Genomic DNA, 19,277 nt, shown 5'->3' with positions numbered 1-19,277 from the left:
AATAGAAAGAGTAATATAATCAATTTAAATTTTTTAAAAGACAAATTTAATTAAAAAAAATCTTTTGATGAATAATTTAAAAACTTTGTAATTTTTTCGTAATAAATTTGACCATTTACTCCTATTATATTTATAGGTATTCATATGGCTATAATGACTAATGAAATTGCTTGGATTGGAATTGGATTGGGGTAGTTTGCTTGCCTTTGTGGTCCTGCTTCTTCTCACTCTGCACCTAACTAACCAATTTATTCACTTGCTAGTTGCTACGTGCTACATTTGTATGTAGCGCCAAGTATATTTAAAATTATTGCATGGAGGCAGAGGTAGGTATAACTAACTGAAGCATCTTCATAGTCATTTTATCTAGTTGAACAAAGTATCTCTATTACTAATGATATCATTAATAAAGCTTGCATTTTAGCTTACAGTAAAGAATTATCAAAACATTGGATTTGTCCTTCTATTTTATATAAATTAGAGTAATCAAATAGTTTATTCAAAGTGAAACGTAGGGCTAAATGGCTAATCATATAAATAACTTAATCAGTCTTCACTCTTTCAGCTAATTTATTTAGAACAAAATTTGAGAGCAAGTTTTTTTAAACCAATATTAAACTAAAAACTTGTGTTTGAATTTTTCTTTTGTCTAAAAGAAAAAATTCCTAATTAAACCAATTAGTCACCCGTGACACAAAATTATGACAAAAAAAACCAATTTAGTCGTGTAATAATGTTTGGTAGTATTATCAATATGTGAAACTAAAATAAACATTCCATGATTCCATCCTAGACCAACAAAAACAAATTAAATATCTGTCTAATTTTAAAATTCGTACAAGACCAAAGCATAAACATTCCATGATTCCATCCTCGACCAACAAAAACAAATTAAATATAACTGTCTAATTTTAAAATTCGTACAGGACCAAAGCTTTCCTACTTATAATATATAAATACTGACACAAATATAAGACACAATACTAAATACGTAGACACATAAATTTTAAATTTTTATAAGACACATGAACACATAAAATGACTTTATCTCTAAGAAAAAATATCATGTCGTAAAATTACTTCTTTGAAAAACTTAAATTGATAAAAAGAGACACCTAAAATGATTATATCTTTAACAATATTAGCCAAAGTTAGAGAAAGCAAGTCAGAGATTATGACGTTATCATTCTACTGTGTTGAAGTGGTTGGGCTATTATTAAGTTAGCTATCGAGTATCGACACACTAGTCCCCTGTATAATGACTACTAGCCAACCTAGATCCATTACTTTCGCATTCTAATCAAATAACAGATATCTCACTCTGTCTCTGTCACAGAAAAAAAAGAAAAGAAATATCTCACTCTATCTAGCTTCATCTTCTCTCTCTTTCTAGTACCTATCATACCTTCACTATCAGTTGTTTCCAGAGCTTAGCTGCTTTTAGCTCCCATCACGTGTGGGTGTGTTTCTTTTTCTCACATTTTTTTTTTTGGGATGTGATAATCCACATTCATTTATTTGAATTTGAATAATAGTGCGCTGGGGATGCCACCATCTTCACGGACGGAGAGAGATCATGCAGGCTTTAACTGCGGGCTTTTCTTTTTATCTCAATTCTCACCAAACGAAGATGGACTACATAAAAACCGTACATATATTAACTTATATAAAATGAAAATGCTATCGTACATTACAATTCTGAAAATGAAATCAGCCAAGAAAACACTATACATAGAATTTGATATGCGCATTTACAACTGATCCTATAGATAAAAGACAATCTATCAACAGCTCACAACATGTATGTTCAAACCGCGTCACCAAGCAATGAATCTCTAAAGCATACCCCACGAGCTAGCCCTTTTTCGAGTGTAGTGTGTAAACCGTATAACTAACTGGTGGACGCCACAATCAAATATGAAATATCTGTGGGGTGAAATATAAACCACCAAACGCGTCTTTGCAATATAGCAATGCTCTCCAGTCCTTAGCAAAGAAGGGAAATTGCATTTGCGCTCCCGCATACTAGTGCCTTTACAAGCAAAGCACTACCTAGTTGCTACCATACAAGTAACACAGCCACGATCGTCCAACTTACAATACTGTATTCTTTAGAAAGGGGCAATCCAAGAAAGAACCTTAACCCAAAAAAATTGTTTATGATGATTGCAATGGACAATGAGGGTCATCGCGGACCCTCATGGGCTTCCAGTTCGATTCTTCCTTGATTTGTCTTAGAGCAACAAAATGCAATGCATCACTCTGTGCCTGATAAATGTGACAGCCCCATGGATACGATTCAGGTGCAGACCAAACCTTCTGCTCTTCAAATTCTGTTTCCTCCACTAATGACTCGGCAACACAGTATACAAGATCAGGCTCTGGTTCCATATGAGCAGCAACAGCAACACATCCTGGAGAAACAAACCCATCTGGAGCCCTTGGGTGCCAAATTGATACTGGACTGACATAATCCTCTGAACAGTTTCGCCACACCTGCGGAAGGCATCAATCCTTTGTTAGGCGAAAAATGTAAATAGATACCAAATTTGATCCGGTCCACCATCATAGTGCAAGCATTGTGGGAAGAACAAAAAACATAGTCAAACTCATTGTTCTTTATAAGATGACATTTGAACAATAAGATCGTGTCTGATTCAACTGACAAATTACAAATATGCAGAACAATAGAGAAGTGCACTGAAATCAATGTCATCTCTACTATAGTACACCCACTGGTATCGTCTGAAAATGTGCAAGAAAATACCAACTGATACGAAAACTAATTTAAAAATTAAGAAAAAACGTATCTGCTATTGGTTGAAAAGCATTTAGGGAAAACTGATTTAACTTCGTTGTACATAAAAATTTGGCCACAAATTTCCACTCATAACATCTTGGTTAGCTGGAAAAAAAAAATTGCCAGGCTCATTAATTATAGTCTTACCAGGTCATACCCCATCGGGAGAGCAAAATGTCCATCAACCTTGCGGTAAATGGCAGCTACATTTGGAGGATGGATGCCACCACGAGCTATATCCCCAATATATGTGTATCTGGAAACATAAAATTGATTTTGCATTACAAATACTTGCATAAAGGCACATCTTTTGTGCATTGCTTATCGTCACAAAAATGGATTTCATAATTCCACATGGCTTAATCCGAATCCTTAATGCTTGTAGAACGGTTACATCAATAGAAATGGCAGAGAACGTTTCACTTTTGCTTCAATTCATAGGAAGCGTGAGGGAATCTGATCAGTTCAGGGGGTGAGGACGGATGGGGACAGGGAATAATGTGTGAAAATGAGATGGATCATTACCCGTCAGGACACACAGGCCTCCAAATGCTACATATTCCACCATCTTCTGAGACCTGAAACATAAGATGGCTTGTTAGACTTAAAAAAAAAAACACTACTTAGTTTTATGACCTCCTAAACAAATGCATACTTGAGAGATATTAATATCAGGATTGTGTAAAGGAGAATATTAAAGAACCTGTTTTCTGCATAACGAGCAACGGGTTTTGTATTCTTGTTCACTGCTCCAGATTTTTTTAAAAGTAATGCTGTGTTTAACAAACCGTCTATCATCAGATGTTGCATTATGTGATGAAATATCTCTTGAACTGATAATGCCTTTGTTAGATGTACGAGGTTCTCTATTATCCACTTCACTCCAGGCAAAATGTACATGCCTTTGGCTTGAAGGAACCTGGAAGTAAGAATAAATAATTCTGTCAAAATTTCTATTCCACTTCCTGAAATGAATGTTTGTATTATCACTTACTTTCAGAACCAAGCTCTTCATATCAGCTTGATATGCCTTCCATGTTCTACGCACCACTGAACATATTTTAACAGCTTGGGGTTCTATTCCTTCAAATTCTTCCACACTATTACATTTTATCACTCGAGCAAACTTTTCAGATCTCCGGAAGTGTCTCAGGTGTAGGATTAAGTGAGAAGGTTGGCTGCTACCAGCTTTTGCCAATTCCAGTGCCATCAACTCATCCCAAGGCACATCAAACATGATTTTACATGGTCTTTTGTCCATCTTGTCAGGAGCAAGACACTAGATAGAAGGGGAAAATCAATTAAGTTACTCTCTAGATGAGAGAACAAACCGTATGAATAAAGTACCTTGAACTAACCTGCAGCAGAATGACTCGTTTATTGGTAACTAAAACAATTCTCTGGTGGGGAACAATAAAATGTTCTTCATAATAATCAGACAATGCAAATTTTGAAGGTTCCTTGAAAATCTCAGTACAGCCAAAGTGCCGACTTGCCTCTCCAAGGTAAAGCACCATCTAAAATCCAGAAAACAAAAAATGAGAAAGAACGCATATATAAAGTATTGCACAATATATAGTACATAAAATTTACAGTTAATGACACAGAAGCTTTAAAAACAAACAACAAAAGCAATTGGATGTGGTAGGCATCTACACCAGACTCAACTTTGATATGCATATTGGTGCACACCTTGTAAGTGGACACCGGATGCTCTTCTTCTCACATAACACGTCTCTAATTTCACAAAAAGAAAAAGAAAAAAGAAAGAAAGAAAGCAAGCTTCATATCAATTTGTTGCTACATATACATTACATGATTGCAAGGGAAGGAAATACCCTCGCCCTCCTAAAATTATTTCTTGTAACCTTGAAATAGGCTACGAGGCCAATGTTTTGCATCACAGTTACCAAGTATCTCATTAGTGAAACTTCTTTCTTGTGTCTTGATACAGTAGTCAATAAATTCAATCATCAGATCAAAGCCTTAGCAGCTATTACGGTGACAGGAGGGAGCTCATTTTTTATGTATTGATAATGTAACTTCCTCAAGAAGTTCTGCTTAAACACGAGATTAGCAGCTATATAAACAAAAATATAAAGCGGAAGATCACCACTCTGCCCAAAAAAAAATATTGCACACACGAGAGAGAGAGAAAAATAAACCCACAAACTTGAAATGGTTTTCAAGGTGATGTAGTTCACATTAATGGTGCCTTTTCTTAGTAAATTTCATTTTTGAGGTCATTTAGATCACATTTAGAGAAGTTATGGAGTTAAGAACACTCACAGTAAAGCAACTAATTAACGCACCTGCCCAGTAGCTTCTTTCTCACAATATTCTGTAAGTACTCCGTTGGCACGTATAGCCCGAGGATTTCTAATTCTGTGGAAGGTGGTCTTGTTGTTGAAAACCTCCAAGCATTTGGAACAACTTGCACCAATTCCATCAACAGTCAATGAGAAAAAATCTAGTGCCCCACTTACTGGCTGCACAATAAAACCTAAAAAGGCACGCCCAAGCCCATGAGCCAATCCTATGAGACCATTTTGTCGGGCACTCTCCACAGGCTTCCTCACGACACCAGAGACCCCAAAGGCAACACCTTGGGCAAGAGCTTCTGTTCCTTGAAGAATCCCATCGCCAACCCCAGTGATTCTCCTTGATCTAACCTGTCACAAGGAAGTTAACATTAGATTGCATGGTATTACAAAACCAAAAAATTAAGATAATAAAAAAAAATAAGAAAGAAGAAATTAGAATAAAGATGCTTACCTGCTTTGCCCGTAATTGCAGAAACTGTCCATCTGTGGAAAGCTCAGCAAACCCTCTACTAAGAGAAGCCAACGTTGAACTTGTCATACCAAGCACATCAACAGAAAATATTAAATGTAAAGGATTATGAATCAAATCTCTCCAAACACGGTTTCCAATGGCGGGAACAATGGAACTCTTCCTCATGAATCTGTCTCTGTGCATCACCCTCCTCAGATGTACCTGAAGAAGGAGGAAAATAGTGTTATCATTATTAATTTACACAGTCACCTCATATCTCTGAAAGCCATGGCGTTGGATTGAGGAAAATGTAGCTAAATAATGAAAGGATGAACTGTGGCGTAGACTAAGTTTTTGGACTAAAAGCCAAGTGCATGCATTATGCATTCACAATGAAACAAACATGTTGCAAGTACCACAAGCTGACACAATCCTTGCATTGTGGCCAAAAAAGTTCTTCCTGTTTGGAGTTTTGCTTATGTTCTTCTCAAGGGATTAATTCCAGGAAAGAAGCAGACTGGACAGCTCATTTTCCAAGTTCATCATTCAATCTTTGTTTCCCTCCTTTGTTTTGGAGAACACACTATCCTATCCTAAGTACATATTTCCTCTCTTAAGTAAAAATAAAAAAGGCAGCCCGGTGCACAAGCATCCTGCGTTAACGCAAGATCCAGGGAAGGGTCGCACCCAAAAGGTGTAATTCACGCAGTCTAACCATATTATTACATCAGTGGTTGTTTCCACAGCTTGAACCCGTGACCTTGAGATCACACAGAGACAACTCAATTGTTTCTCTGAGGCTCCCCTTCTCTTAAGAAAAGGAAGGAAATTTGACATGATCACATAAAATGTAAAAAGGAATTAGGAGCATATTGAGGTGTCAGTATATCAAGGAGAGAGATGCAAGGTGGTATGTATATATATTTGATGTTTAGTAGGCCATTACGATTTATGGGAACAAATGTTGCTACCTCTTTTATAGTACTTATAAGGGCCCAATCTTGGAAGAAAATATAACTCCCAAAAAGACAAGGGTTAAAAAAAAAACAGCATACATCATGTTAACACTTTAATTTTATTGGTATTGATCTCTATTTTACACAACAGTTTCAAGAAAAAAGAAGGGCAAGGAGAATCTAGTGTGAATAATAATCACAATATCAGGCAATGCTCTATGTTAGATTAGATAGCTTACCTGGATCTTGAAGGCGTTACCAACAGCTGAAAGTATAGGACTCCATATGCCCAAGACACCATGAGGTCGTTGTCCTGGTGCAGTCTCCAAGGACAACTTCAACCTTACTTCTGAAACGTCAATTAGGCTGCAAGATTAAAGATGAAGTTAAAAAAATCACACTCTTTTCAACCAAAATCATATAACATATAAATACTAGCATAAATCAATCACTTTTAGTTTTGAGTAGAAGGAGCTATCCCATCTCAAGCTTAACCAGGGCACAACAGCTTATTAAGCCTTGTTCATATTTGCATAATGCTACCTACTGAGGAAACCTCAAACTCCAACACAAACGTTCTAATTTCTATTAAGGCCAACTCAAACAAAGCCACAAAACCAATGAGTTATTTTTGGCAACAAAGAAAGAATATATATATATATATATATATATATATATAATGCAAAAACAGTAGATGCATTTTCCTCCTTTCATAAAAGATCCAATTCATGCAAAAGAAAAGGGGCATTAGATTTAAATAAGCTGTACAGAGCAACCTTGGAATAGTTTGTTTGATGAAGGTATTCATGAAAAAGCCCTTTTTAACCATGGTAAAAAAAAAACAATAAGCTAATCAATACTAAGGGATGCAATTTAACTAATCCAGAAAAAAAGGATTTTGCATGGATTATATTCCAAGTGACTTATTAAAGAGGGCCTTTGTTTGTCCAACCATCTGAATTAACCAAACATCCTTCGCGTGTCGCAATATATATATATATAGACGTGAGTGCACACACAAAATTTGCAATATTGTAAGAGAAAAATTTAGATGTATAGCCTTTCAATGAAGATTAGATTATGAATGCTTTGCCAGCGGACAGCACTGAGCCTGGTTGATGCTGATGAAGGAAATTGGAAGTCCAACAAAAAATATAACTAGCTAGAATATACTTGGAAGTCTCAGCAGAAAAAAAAAAAAAAAAAAATGCAAAGATTTGTAATTAAGAAGACATAAAAAAGAAGTAAGGTTCTTACTCAAAACGTATCTCTGGATCAACTTCTGTGACAGTTGAACTTTTAGGTAATCGATCCAGCTGCAAATTATTGTAGAAGTCCACAATAGCCCAGATAATAGGTTCATGAATATCAAGTCTCCAGCATTTCTCAGTTACCTATAGTGTCAGTCAAATATAAAGGAATAATAGATAGCCCGATATTTAAATATTTTAGAATATCCAACATCATGTTTTAGCATCAAATAAGGTAAAACATACCCGTATGTAAACATATGGGTAAACTTGAATACCATCTTTATTCTCATTCTGCATAGTAATTGTCATCTTGAACACTGGGTGTTGCACATCAGGGGATTGCTCTGGTGCCAAGAGCACAGGCATTAATGTTAAAGGAAGCTGATTATCAAGTTGCAAATAACCGAAAATTAGCTTGAACCTGTAAAAGAAGTGTCTGACAATCAATTTCATGAAGCATTCATAATAATCTTACAAAATATGAAATAGAAATCAGAACAACGGTACATAACTACATATGACCACTATGACCTTATAGTTTCTTAGTGCGCAGCTTGTCAAATAAAATTGATAGATTGTCATAAACAGAGGGAACTACCGACCACAAGGTAGAGATCAGAATTCAATATTAAAAAGTAACAGGGTATGCAACATAAAGGTATAGGTCCTATAAAGCAGGAACCCTAGCATAATCAAGTAACACTTAAATTGACAGATAATATTTCGATAGGAAAAGGTCTCAGAGACTCAAAATACTTTACTCATAAAGAAGTTCTACATCCTCCCAACAGAATCCTAAAACATAAGCTAAAACTTGTTTTCCGCAGATATTCAAAATTATTTTTTGTCATATTGTTAGTTCTTAATCAAAATCAATAAAGTATCTTATCTACCCAATAAAAATTAAAATGAAGTGCATAATCAGAACCATAAGTAAAAGATTCAACAAGTATTTATGAATAAACACAAGATTATGCATGCAGCACACAAGCACACTCTTGTGTAGCTTGTCATGCTTACACCAAAAAACTCATAATATTAACATAACCAACCAAGTGTTGTTACCTGCTTGTTCTTCCACCATCATATCCAGTTGAATATGATAAGACGACCCTTTCCAAGTATAAGTAAGAGAGCTCCTTTGGTCTATGGTCTATCATAGAAATTCCAACCACTCCCAATTCGATTAAAATCTCAAAAGGTATAGCACTGTTCTGCATATCGACCTGAACCCCAGAAACCCCCCTATTTCCACCAGCCATTGAACCTCTTATATTTTCATGTGAACTTGACTTCAGGATGCTATCATCTCTGAACCTGGCAGTTATTATATCTCCCCCATCAATGATATCAAATTGCAACCCAAGCTCTGCAGAAGATAATTCGGTCCTTCCGAAATCAACTTTCCATAATGGACTACTATCAACATAACTAAGCTTAGCATCCAAAAAGAGGTCGCCATATGGATCTTCCCAAGAAAAATTTATTGTTGAATGTGGTTGCAAATGAATCCAGGCGTCTTCCCCAAATCCTGACTGTCGAATACTAAGTGGCTTGTCTGTTGTTCTATTCTCAATTCTGTAACAAAGAAGCAGATCTAGATAGATATGACAAGAAATATCGAGAGTGATAGAGAGAGAAGTGCGCGCGCTTTTTTGGGGTGGGGGAGGGGGCATATGACAAGAAACTACATGAGAGGCCAAACCCCAAATCATATCCCATAAAAACTTGTTTGTAAAGACAGCAAATGTAGCATGCATGTCTATTTTTAAATGCACCCATAAGCATGCCCTTACGTGAGTTCCTTTATGTAGCTTGAGGAAAGCCATTATGCCATATATACATATTCCAATTAACTAGATGTATATATTATTACACCAGTGGCATACCTGATGGGACCATCAGTTGATCCGAGGCGGAATACCACAACAAAACGGGATCCTTCTTCATAGCCTCGAATTTCAGTTCTCAAAAATTTAAGAGTACCACCATGTGTTCTTAAAACTAGAGAAAGTGTGTCTTCTCTTGAAATTTGGAGAGGGAATGACCAATCAGTGTCTTCTAGTTTCACCTGAAATAATCAAAATTGTATAATTAGAATTAAACAATAGATTATGGATGACAAGAATTGATAATAACTAATACGATGAGAACAACATCTAAATCACCAATGGTCATCGAATAATGCAGAACTGTATGGCCATGCTTTATTTTGTTAGTATACCTTGAATAATCTCTCATTTGACATACTAAGGTATGGCAGTTCTTGCTCATGTTCACCCACAATTATACAACTCTAATATAATAAATTAATTAGGCCCTATTATTTTTGTTAGTAATACAAAATAGTCTACTTTTACAATGATGCAACCATATTCAAACATCAACAAAATCCCAATAATTCAAATTTACTCATAATAATACAACACATAACTATACCATTAAAAATTCATAACTTGAAATGTAACAATTTCCCTCCACAAAGAGAAATGTGAATTAAATTAGATCAGGGGAAGGATAATAGAAATTGGGGGATAAGGAATCCCCTCTCAGAAGCAGAAGCAAAAAAACACAAGATTTATCTATAAAGCATAGCTTTACAGTCTCTCAACAAGTCCAACAGGAAAATTACTCTGTAAAGATCATGAGATTTACACGAACTAGATGCTAAGCATCTAATAGTATCCCTTAAAACATGCTTGCCAGAAAATCTTTCATGAAAGTGAGTGCATTATGCTCCAATAAAATAGTCCAAATAGTGGCAAAAGCTGCACATCGCCACAAATATTTTCCCTATTTTCGACTACAGAACCCAACAAACCTAGTAAATAGAAATTGGTCTAGGGTTACAGGGCACACCCAACATTCATAAAAAATGCTAAACATATTGTTCCATAAAGAAAAAGCTATTGGGCAATGCAAAAACAGATGTGAGTTGGACTCTGAATTTGCCCCACACATAACACACATCAGGGGAGATAGCCTTTATGCCTTCGAACCGGCAACAAGTCATTGGTATTAATTCTGTTGCTGCAATATATCAAATATGAACTATAGCCAACCTGGAGTTTTTCAGGTCCATTTCCCCGACACACAAAAGATACCCTTGAGTCAGATGCATGCAGGACCTTTGGTTCATCTTCAGTGCTCAGCTTGATGTATATATCTCGTCCAAGCCTGTTTGTGAAAGTCATAAATGGCCGGACAGATATTACCTGTTCAGACAATTGCAAATACAAGATTATAACAACTGGACTATGTGGAAACATGTACATAAGTTTGATCATCTGTAACAACCTTTGTTGGAACAGATTGATAGGGACATGGTTTCGTAGAAACAAAAAGCCGCAAGCAATTGCCATCAGCATCGTATGCATATACATCCAACGAGCCATCCTATGCATATAAGAAATTAATTATGAGAAACATCTCTACAATGAATTCTTGTTTCTTAAACAGTTAAATTTATACATTACCATATCTCCAAGAGGAGAAAGATCTTTAACAGGTCCAAAATGTTCATTTCCTGAGTGAGCAATAGCAACTGAGATAGCCAACACATTAAAGTTAAGAGCAGATGCAATTGTGTAGCCATCATATATTTCCTCTTCAGTTATTTCTTCAAGTATCGATGCATTTTTCTTGTTAATCTCAACCTGAGATGTAATCTTTGCCATATGTCTTTTTCCCGACACGACCAGAATCCTAAATGTGAGTGGAGGACATCTTGCTACTCCCAACCAATAAGGAGCATAGACTCTAATTGTTTTAGCCAGCAAGGGGTGTTCAATTTCATAATTCTGTTCCAGAATGATTTGGATAACCCTGTAAAGCAGAGGCATGTAAGACAGGTTTGCTGTAAATTAATATGCCCCTCAAATGTGTATATAAAAAATATTGCCAAACTCAGAATTTTAAGAACAAGGATGCACTAAATAACTGATGTTCTAAGCATCTGAAAAACAAATTGAATATTTACAACCTTCCAGATATTGAGCTTCTCAAACTAACTGTTTTTGATGGAATCCCGTGAGGGTGAGATATAAGAACAGCTTCCTGCTCAGAGAGAAAAAAAAAGGGTTGAACATTAATACCATAACGGAAATGTAACAAAAAAGAAAAGAAAAGAAAAGAAAAGGAACAAAAGCCCGTACATGTATAGGGAGCCAACCCCTCTGAGGAAGCAATGATAAAAACAAAGGGTTCCTAATATCAGCAGCGTATATATGCACAGTTTTTCCTGAGGAAAATACTCCTCTCGAGCATGGAAGAAAGTGGCCACTTGGTTGCATTTCAAGAACAGAATATTCAGCAGCAAGGGGAAGAAAATTGCTGATTAGTAGTGGAGATTTGACTACCAAGCACCAATCCTGAATAGCATCTGAATGCATATCCTTTGCAATCTCAGTTGCTTGTATGCTTACACAGAACCACAACTTGTGGGAGCCATCTGAAGTTCCATGCATCTCACTGCAGCACAATAGTTCTTCCGACTCTGAAAGAGCCGAAACACATAACCTTGAGCATTGCCCCTGCTGACCAGCATCCTGTGGTTGACCAGGTTTGTTGACTACAGAACTCCAATTGTATTCACTGGGATTCGTCGGAGTGAAAGGTCTTAACTTCAAGAAATATTGTACAGATTGTGTCAAGCCAGATAGAGGAAGTGGAAGAGTTTCTCCGGGTTGCAGTAACCCAACAGAAATTTCCTGCACACAATAATCTGCTATTAGCCTCCTGCTTCTTAGCCATCTCCTCTGCCTCGCAGCATTGTGGGAATCATTTGGATCAAAGGATTCAGGCCATCTCAATTTTTCCACATCAGGGGCATAAATCCAGCCATCTGAAGTAATAGTAGTTTTTGTATCCAAATGCCAATCATCAATCCATTCCCAGCCTTGTGGTAGATCAATTCCAGTAAAAACCTGGATTATAGGGAATGAAAAGAAAACAGGACACATGAAATTGCTACACTCATGTTCTTCTATAAAAAAGAACAACCACCACAGCAAAATCACATGGCAATAATTAGCCCTCTAACTTAATCCCAGAAACTAGCTCATAAGGAAAGGAGAACCCAAATACCTATGAAGTCATCTTAAGTGAAACTATATGGACCTACAAAATATTGAGTCTTTGTAAACTGAATTTAAAACATATATTGGTCTTTGTAACAGACTTAAATCTCATAGGGAAAGGATTACCCAAGCACCAATTGAAGTCATTTGGGATGAAACTTATCTCCGAAGCAATTAAACCAACTTTAAAATAATTATTGGGTTTTATAAACTTTCAACACTTTGAATTTTATACAATGTAGATGAATAAACTTCAATAATCAGATAAATAGTTACTTTATTACATTTCTATTTTATAATAACTTGAGCTACATGTTGTCATGAAATCACTTCTTCCAAAAGTTTAAGCTGATAGGAGAAGACACATAAATGGATATATTTTGTATTTTATAATAACCTGAGCTACATGTTGTCATGAAACCACTTCTTCCAAAAGTTTAAGCTGATAGGACTTGACACATGTATAGTTATATCTCTACATGCACAGCTATCTTCTTAGTCTAGGATTTTCGTTTCATATTAATTTCATGCTAATTTCATATGATGTATCATAGTTGTGCCACTATTTTTTTTACAATTTAATGTTTCACTGCATTAAATTCACATTGGCTTATCATATCCATGTCCTGTATTGTTTTAAGGTCACCAAATTCTGGAACATGAAAACCTTATGCACTATGAGCTAAAAGCATTTTCCTTTGAAATGTTTGTTGAGCTCAATACGCAAGAAAACTGTTCCATCCAAAATACAAAAACTGGAAGAAAAATCAACATATAGATATAGTTATAACATGTAGCTAGTTACTGGCGGGTAATTCTAACCAATATCCTTAATAGAGGCTGGTATAAGGGTTATATTAATGTTTATTCTATTTTGAAATTTCCTATGGATTTGAATTATGATTAGATTTGGACCTAATACCAATTACCACAAAAGCTAATTTAAAGGGAGAGGATTGCGCAAATCAACTACAAAGGGCACTTCAGCTACATGCCTAACTGATATGCGACCTAATGTGAAGCAACCCATATACCACGGATTCTATTTTCCCAAGAACATTTTCTTTTCCAATGTTTAACAGAGAGGTCACAAGAAAGTTACAAGAATTATATGATGATTTTAATTATGGTTTGACCAGCAGGATAAAGGAAGGAGAAGTTGCACTCATAAGCAATAGGAGGAGAAAACTGCTAGGAAACAGTTTCTTATTGAAAGAAAGGCTATAATCAGTCACCTGTTGGGATTTTCCCACTTCTGACATATGCTGCCCTGGAGAACCTGAGCAACTAACCCAACCAACGTCTGGAGTAAACTTTTCAGTCTCATAAAACTCATCTGTATGAACTCTGTTTTTCTCTGGTAGGATAGGTTCAGAGTTATTTGTATCTTTCAGCAAATTCACCTTTTCTGTTGAAGATTTTGGTGCAAGGCATAATTCAAGAATAAAATTTGTGTTGTTACGAACAGAAACAAGAGACCGGATATTCACATATCTGTTACCATCCTTCACACTAACTTCACTGGCAACAACATCATTACCTAACCGCCAACAAGCGGCAGGTGCAGCATAGTTTAGCCTCACAGTAGTCCAAGGACCTTCCTTGCTAGGACTAATTTGAATAAATCCAGATTTACGGCCATCATAATTATTGGGCTGATTAGTATGCTCAACATCAGAGTTGTGCACTAGTATACCACATTGTAATTTTCGTACAGACTTCTCATAATGATTATCCTGAAATTTCTGCATGACATCATTGAGATAAGTACATCGAAGAAAAAAAAGGGGGGGGTGATTGGGGGGAATTCACACACAACACTCACCATGGAGTTGTCTGCAGATAAATCTATCCAGTGCATCTTATTGGCAAAATTATGGACATATGAGAAGTCCTCGATAGTTTTTGCTATCTCGTTCAAGGAAGCCGAAAAAAATCCAACAGGAACACCTGCAAATATGAAAATGAACAAACCAAAAGAATAGAAAAGGGGGTTGGGGGTGGGGTATTGAAGGTATGAGCTTTTCAATACCAAATATATATACACACAACATTTAAGTAAATCAAATTATGTGCCATTGTCTAATAGCTTAACAATTTGGGAGAAATACTTTACAACGATTTAAACAAATTTAATGCCACTTAGGTCTGGTTGGAATTTTAAAGAACTACCTTTGCTCATATCTGTAACAATTAATTCCAGAGAGTAGTTATCCTGCAAAAATGAGCAGAAGCGAATGGTGTCAAATGGATGCAAAATAGAAAATATTACAAAAAAAAAAAAAGTGATGGCATGTGTTTGGTAACACAAAATTCATTCGTTTGTGGAAAATAATTCAGGAAAGAAAAGAACTAGAAAATAAGCTTTACCAAGAAAAGATTCAATTAAATACTCATCCGGCAAAAGTAACCACTTACAAGAAAAGATGCAATTAACTACTTATCCAACAAAGGTAACAACTTTTTAATGTTACTCCACTTGAAGGAACCAAAACTTCTCAAGGAAAGCATAGAATTCCCAAAGCATAATGTAAGTAACAAGTCGTTAAAAGCAAATAGTTGCAACTTCTTAGCAAGTTCCAAACCACATCCATGAAGCTAACTCAAAATCAAGGGGCATATACCGAATCATATTATGTAAGGAAACAGACACAAAACTTTGCTGGCCATAAGCAAGCCACAATTTCAAAAATTAATTAGAACAGCACCAAAGTCCGACCACGCATTGAAGACACAAAATTACCCAAATTACATATTCCAAATGAATTTTTCAATTAGGAAATGAAAATGAATGAGTCGGGAATCCCAACACACATGAACTTCAGAAATAATAAATAAGAGCAACTAACAATAACAATTAAATACCAGAGAATCAACTTTGAAGAAAAATATCTCATTCCACTTGACAAACTCCAGATTTGAATCTGATAAATGATGAGCCCTTCTTCCACATGTGCGTGCACTCTGTTGATGAACTAAAGCATCAGGGGGGAGGCTCTGGTTAGGAGATAGGCGGACAGCCACTGTATATTGCTGGGAATCTGAACCTTCCACTCTGGAAAACTTCATTAGAAATATAAAAAAATTTGCAAGTTAGTGACGACAAACAGAGCAGTATTGATGTTCAAAAGGACACTGCTATAATTCCACAATCAAATATAAATAATATACTAAAAGAACCAAAACCCTACCTGTGCTGCTGTTATAATGATAGTCACCATTGTTCTAATCTTTCTGCAGAGTTGCCCGTTCAAGTGAGAGTCTAACATATTTTTCGACACAGGAACTTTAACAGCTTTCATATCCCCAGATGGCATCCTAATTATATTTTGGAGACCCCTAGCTTCAGTAGCACGGATAAAAATATCCTGCCCAAGTTTGTTTTGTGGGATTATATAATAATTTCTCCGGTGGAGTGTGTCAATGATAGAGCTTCCAACAGAAGTTGGAGAAAATGCATCCTGTCAGATAACCACATTAACACAAAGGTGAAACAAATGAAAAAGTGTAATGAGAAAGTGAAGTACAATGAAAAAGATAGAGACAGGCTCAAGGGAGTTGGGCAGCAGAAATGAGAGAGATTAAAGGGAATTTACTCTATTTTTGTAACTTTCATGAGCATGGCTAAGGTTGTTCCAGCTAGCATAAGCTTGAATGATCATATTAGCATTAGAAACTGAAACATTTAAATTCAGATCTCGAGTCGATGTTAAACGTAACTGAGATGCCGCACCCGGAGCATTGATGTCATATTGGTACCTACAGGTAGCTTTTGATTAGACAAGAACCAAACAGGAACTATATTTTACTTATAATTATAATTTTAAAACAAGCAAGGACATTTTTTTCCCTAAAAGTAATTTTTGGCAAATAAATAAATAAAATGACTTCAACAAGCAATTTTGACAACATAGAGGCATTGCTGGTTTGTCCAGTGGGAAAAGTAGAGGCAAGGTGTGGTTTTGGCAAAGTGGAATTGAAAAATGGGACACAATGGGGCTTAAATCCCAGGTAAGGGTGGGCTTGAATTTTAAAAAAATTATGCACCTTGCCAAAGGGAGAATCAAGATGCCTAACCTACCCACAAGGCTTGCTTGAATTCCCTATCATGCACTTTAATGAAGGCAACATTAAGCACAAGAATAGAATAATTTGGGAACAAAGAACAATTAACCTTAAAAATCCATCGACCGGCTCAACAAGTGGCTCCCAAGCTTCATACTTATCATTATATGACCTGGAAGCCAAGGAGAAACTGACAGTGCAATTCAGATACTCGGTTCTTCCATGCAAACTAAATGTTATGCCACTCAAAGATATATTGAACAAAGGAACCATCTGCCAAATTCAAAGAAAAGGAATCAAAGTCAATAGAGAAATTATAAAAGGTTAAGACAATTAAACTTTATAATAGAAATCAGTGATTGGTCATATCAAGGACCACAAATTGACAGCTAAGACATGGCAAAGAATCCATGCATTACAAAGTCTTCCACAGAAAGAAATCTCCCAGAAAATATTTGCATTAAAATTTCAAGTTGGTGTGTGGACAAATGGTCAGTACTGAACTGCTATCGAAAGCAGCTTGGACCTTAGAGTCCAACCAGATCTTTATCTCCGAGTCTATAACAACTAAAATGAGGAAGAAAGATGACCAACACTTCCCATTTCTGCAGCAATTTCTAAATGTTTCTTGTCAAGTTTTGTTTTCAAACAAAAATGAGTGAACTGATACTTGGCATGTCAAATAATACAGTTGTGTAAAATGTATTAATGCAACGCCAATAGAAACTCAGAAAAGAAAGGATTAGAAAAGACAACAGAACTTCACATAATCTTGTACAGCAACAAAAAAGCATTTTTACACTAAGTGGGGTCTTCTACAAGGATCACACAATGCAACTATATCTTACCATAAACCATATCTATAACAAACAATTCTTTAAATTGGGCATATAATGATCAAATCAACATATTTCTTGCAGCCAAAAAGGAAGGAATTCACCCATTTAATTAATTCATTTAAATTTCAACCCTAGACAAAACCAAGCTTATTAGTTACCAATATTCAGAGAAGAAATATATGTATAACTCCAAACTGAGTTTTTATTCTCACCAATCCACCGTAGTCATCAAAAAGTGCTGTTGAGAAGGTTCCAATTTCAGCATCAATGACTGTAACATCTGAACCACTTGGCACACTAGAATCAGCTAGCTTCAAAGCAAATCTTCTTGGGGGTCTTTTGAAGCCACTGCGGACAATAAAAGTCCCCAACTCATTCCCCACAGCCCATATACTAAATGGTTCTCTTGCACGCCTGACATCGGATGTATCCCATACACTTTCCTCCAAGAAAGTATCTCCTGTAACCAAATCACTGCGCATGCATCTTAGTGTGCTTAATTCATTCTGCTTTGGTTTTCCTTTGCATGCAACACAACCCAAGGAAACAAAACCAGGAGGCGCTTGTGGAAGCCAAAATGATATACTCTCCATTCCCCTCTGCTTTTTTACTTGTCCAACAAGTTGGAAATCGATGGGGTTTCTATAAATATTTTCATCACTAGATTCATGAAAAACAATACAGTTGTTTGGCGGCTCAAACCTAAAAAGCAGATCCACATTAGTTCTCTATAATTTGTAGAGAGCAAGATTAAGAAACATAAAGTTAAATGAAAGAGCAGATAAAAGTGAAATACACACCCTCTAACAGCTATATCACCAAAATACACCATTCCGGTAGGAACAATTGGACGCCATATCGATACCCTCTTTCTTGAGTGTGATCCCTGATTCCACCAAATTAACTGAAAGCTAGCAACAGGCTCAAAGCGCCTATTAGAATTTCCTTCAGAAGACTGCTCAAGCTGTGAGGTTTGATGCCTACCAGAAGAAGCACGAGAATCCATACTACTTGATGCCGCTAGAGCTGGCTTCAGAAAATCATATTTAACCCAACGCAACTCATATGCTTTACCTATCAAATTAAGAGTAACAGGATCCGCCGGCAAGAAAGTGCCAACAGAATTATCTACCCGCCAGAATGCCACACTGGATGAAAACCTGCAATCAAGACATACAGTCTTTGATGAAGTGTTTAGTGGGTAAGAAATTAAAGAAAGTAGACAGAAAAGTGCAAGTGTGAGTGTCTGAAAGAGTTTTGAGAACTGAAGCGGAACTTCAAAATCTTTATACATTGAATTTACAGTAGATTACACGTATTTACATTTTACAGAGATATCTAAAAGACAACTCTGGCAGGATGCATCACATCCTCCAACTTATAGTGGAGTCTATACTTGGTAGTTCCTATACTTTCGTCAAGGTTGGCTGGGCTATATAGCATAGATAGCAGTAATTCCAAAAACTCAAGAACAAGTAACAACTGAAAGCTATATTACAGTTGCGTAAAGT

The 19,277-nt window shown here is 36.1% G+C and overlaps 1 protein-coding gene across 1 annotated transcript in view; it reads right to left on the bottom strand.

Annotated features, from left to right (window-relative positions):
- Nucleotides 1-1,710: 1,710 nt before the first annotated feature.
- The window catches only part of LOC130982338 (uncharacterized), a 41,792-nt gene continuing 24,225 nt past the window's right edge, over nt 1,711-19,277 (bottom strand). Inside the window, exons 37-63 of the mRNA XM_057906310.1 lie at nt 18,567-18,926; nt 17,979-18,468; nt 17,037-17,200; nt 16,459-16,621; nt 16,054-16,323; nt 15,728-15,925; nt 15,035-15,077; nt 14,688-14,812; nt 14,098-14,607; nt 11,939-12,709; nt 11,767-11,840; nt 11,261-11,609; nt 11,082-11,180; nt 10,847-10,999; nt 9,674-9,855; nt 8,850-9,362; nt 8,028-8,205; nt 7,789-7,925; nt 6,771-6,897; nt 5,576-5,797; nt 5,113-5,472; nt 4,159-4,317; nt 3,795-4,079; nt 3,504-3,719; nt 3,326-3,378; nt 2,948-3,056; nt 1,711-2,496 (exon numbers count right to left, since the gene is read on the bottom strand). Of these exons, the coding sequence (XP_057762293.1) occupies nt 2,158-2,496; nt 2,948-3,056; nt 3,326-3,378; nt 3,504-3,719; nt 3,795-4,079; nt 4,159-4,317; nt 5,113-5,472; nt 5,576-5,797; nt 6,771-6,897; nt 7,789-7,925; nt 8,028-8,205; nt 8,850-9,362; nt 9,674-9,855; nt 10,847-10,999; nt 11,082-11,180; nt 11,261-11,609; nt 11,767-11,840; nt 11,939-12,709; nt 14,098-14,607; nt 14,688-14,812; nt 15,035-15,077; nt 15,728-15,925; nt 16,054-16,323; nt 16,459-16,621; nt 17,037-17,200; nt 17,979-18,468; nt 18,567-18,926 (6,649 nt within the window). The 3' untranslated portion in view covers nt 1,711-2,157. The remainder of the gene's footprint in view (nt 2,497-2,947; nt 3,057-3,325; nt 3,379-3,503; nt 3,720-3,794; nt 4,080-4,158; nt 4,318-5,112; nt 5,473-5,575; nt 5,798-6,770; nt 6,898-7,788; nt 7,926-8,027; nt 8,206-8,849; nt 9,363-9,673; nt 9,856-10,846; nt 11,000-11,081; nt 11,181-11,260; nt 11,610-11,766; nt 11,841-11,938; nt 12,710-14,097; nt 14,608-14,687; nt 14,813-15,034; nt 15,078-15,727; nt 15,926-16,053; nt 16,324-16,458; nt 16,622-17,036; nt 17,201-17,978; nt 18,469-18,566; nt 18,927-19,277) is intronic.

This window comes from Arachis stenosperma, chromosome 5 (genome assembly GCF_014773155.1).
Source record: "Arachis stenosperma cultivar V10309 chromosome 5, arast.V10309.gnm1.PFL2, whole genome shotgun sequence".
Taxonomy (NCBI): Eukaryota; Viridiplantae; Streptophyta; class Magnoliopsida; order Fabales; family Fabaceae; genus Arachis; species Arachis stenosperma.
Note: the sequence above shows the minus strand (reverse complement) of the source record. Positions and strands in the feature narration are given on the sequence as shown.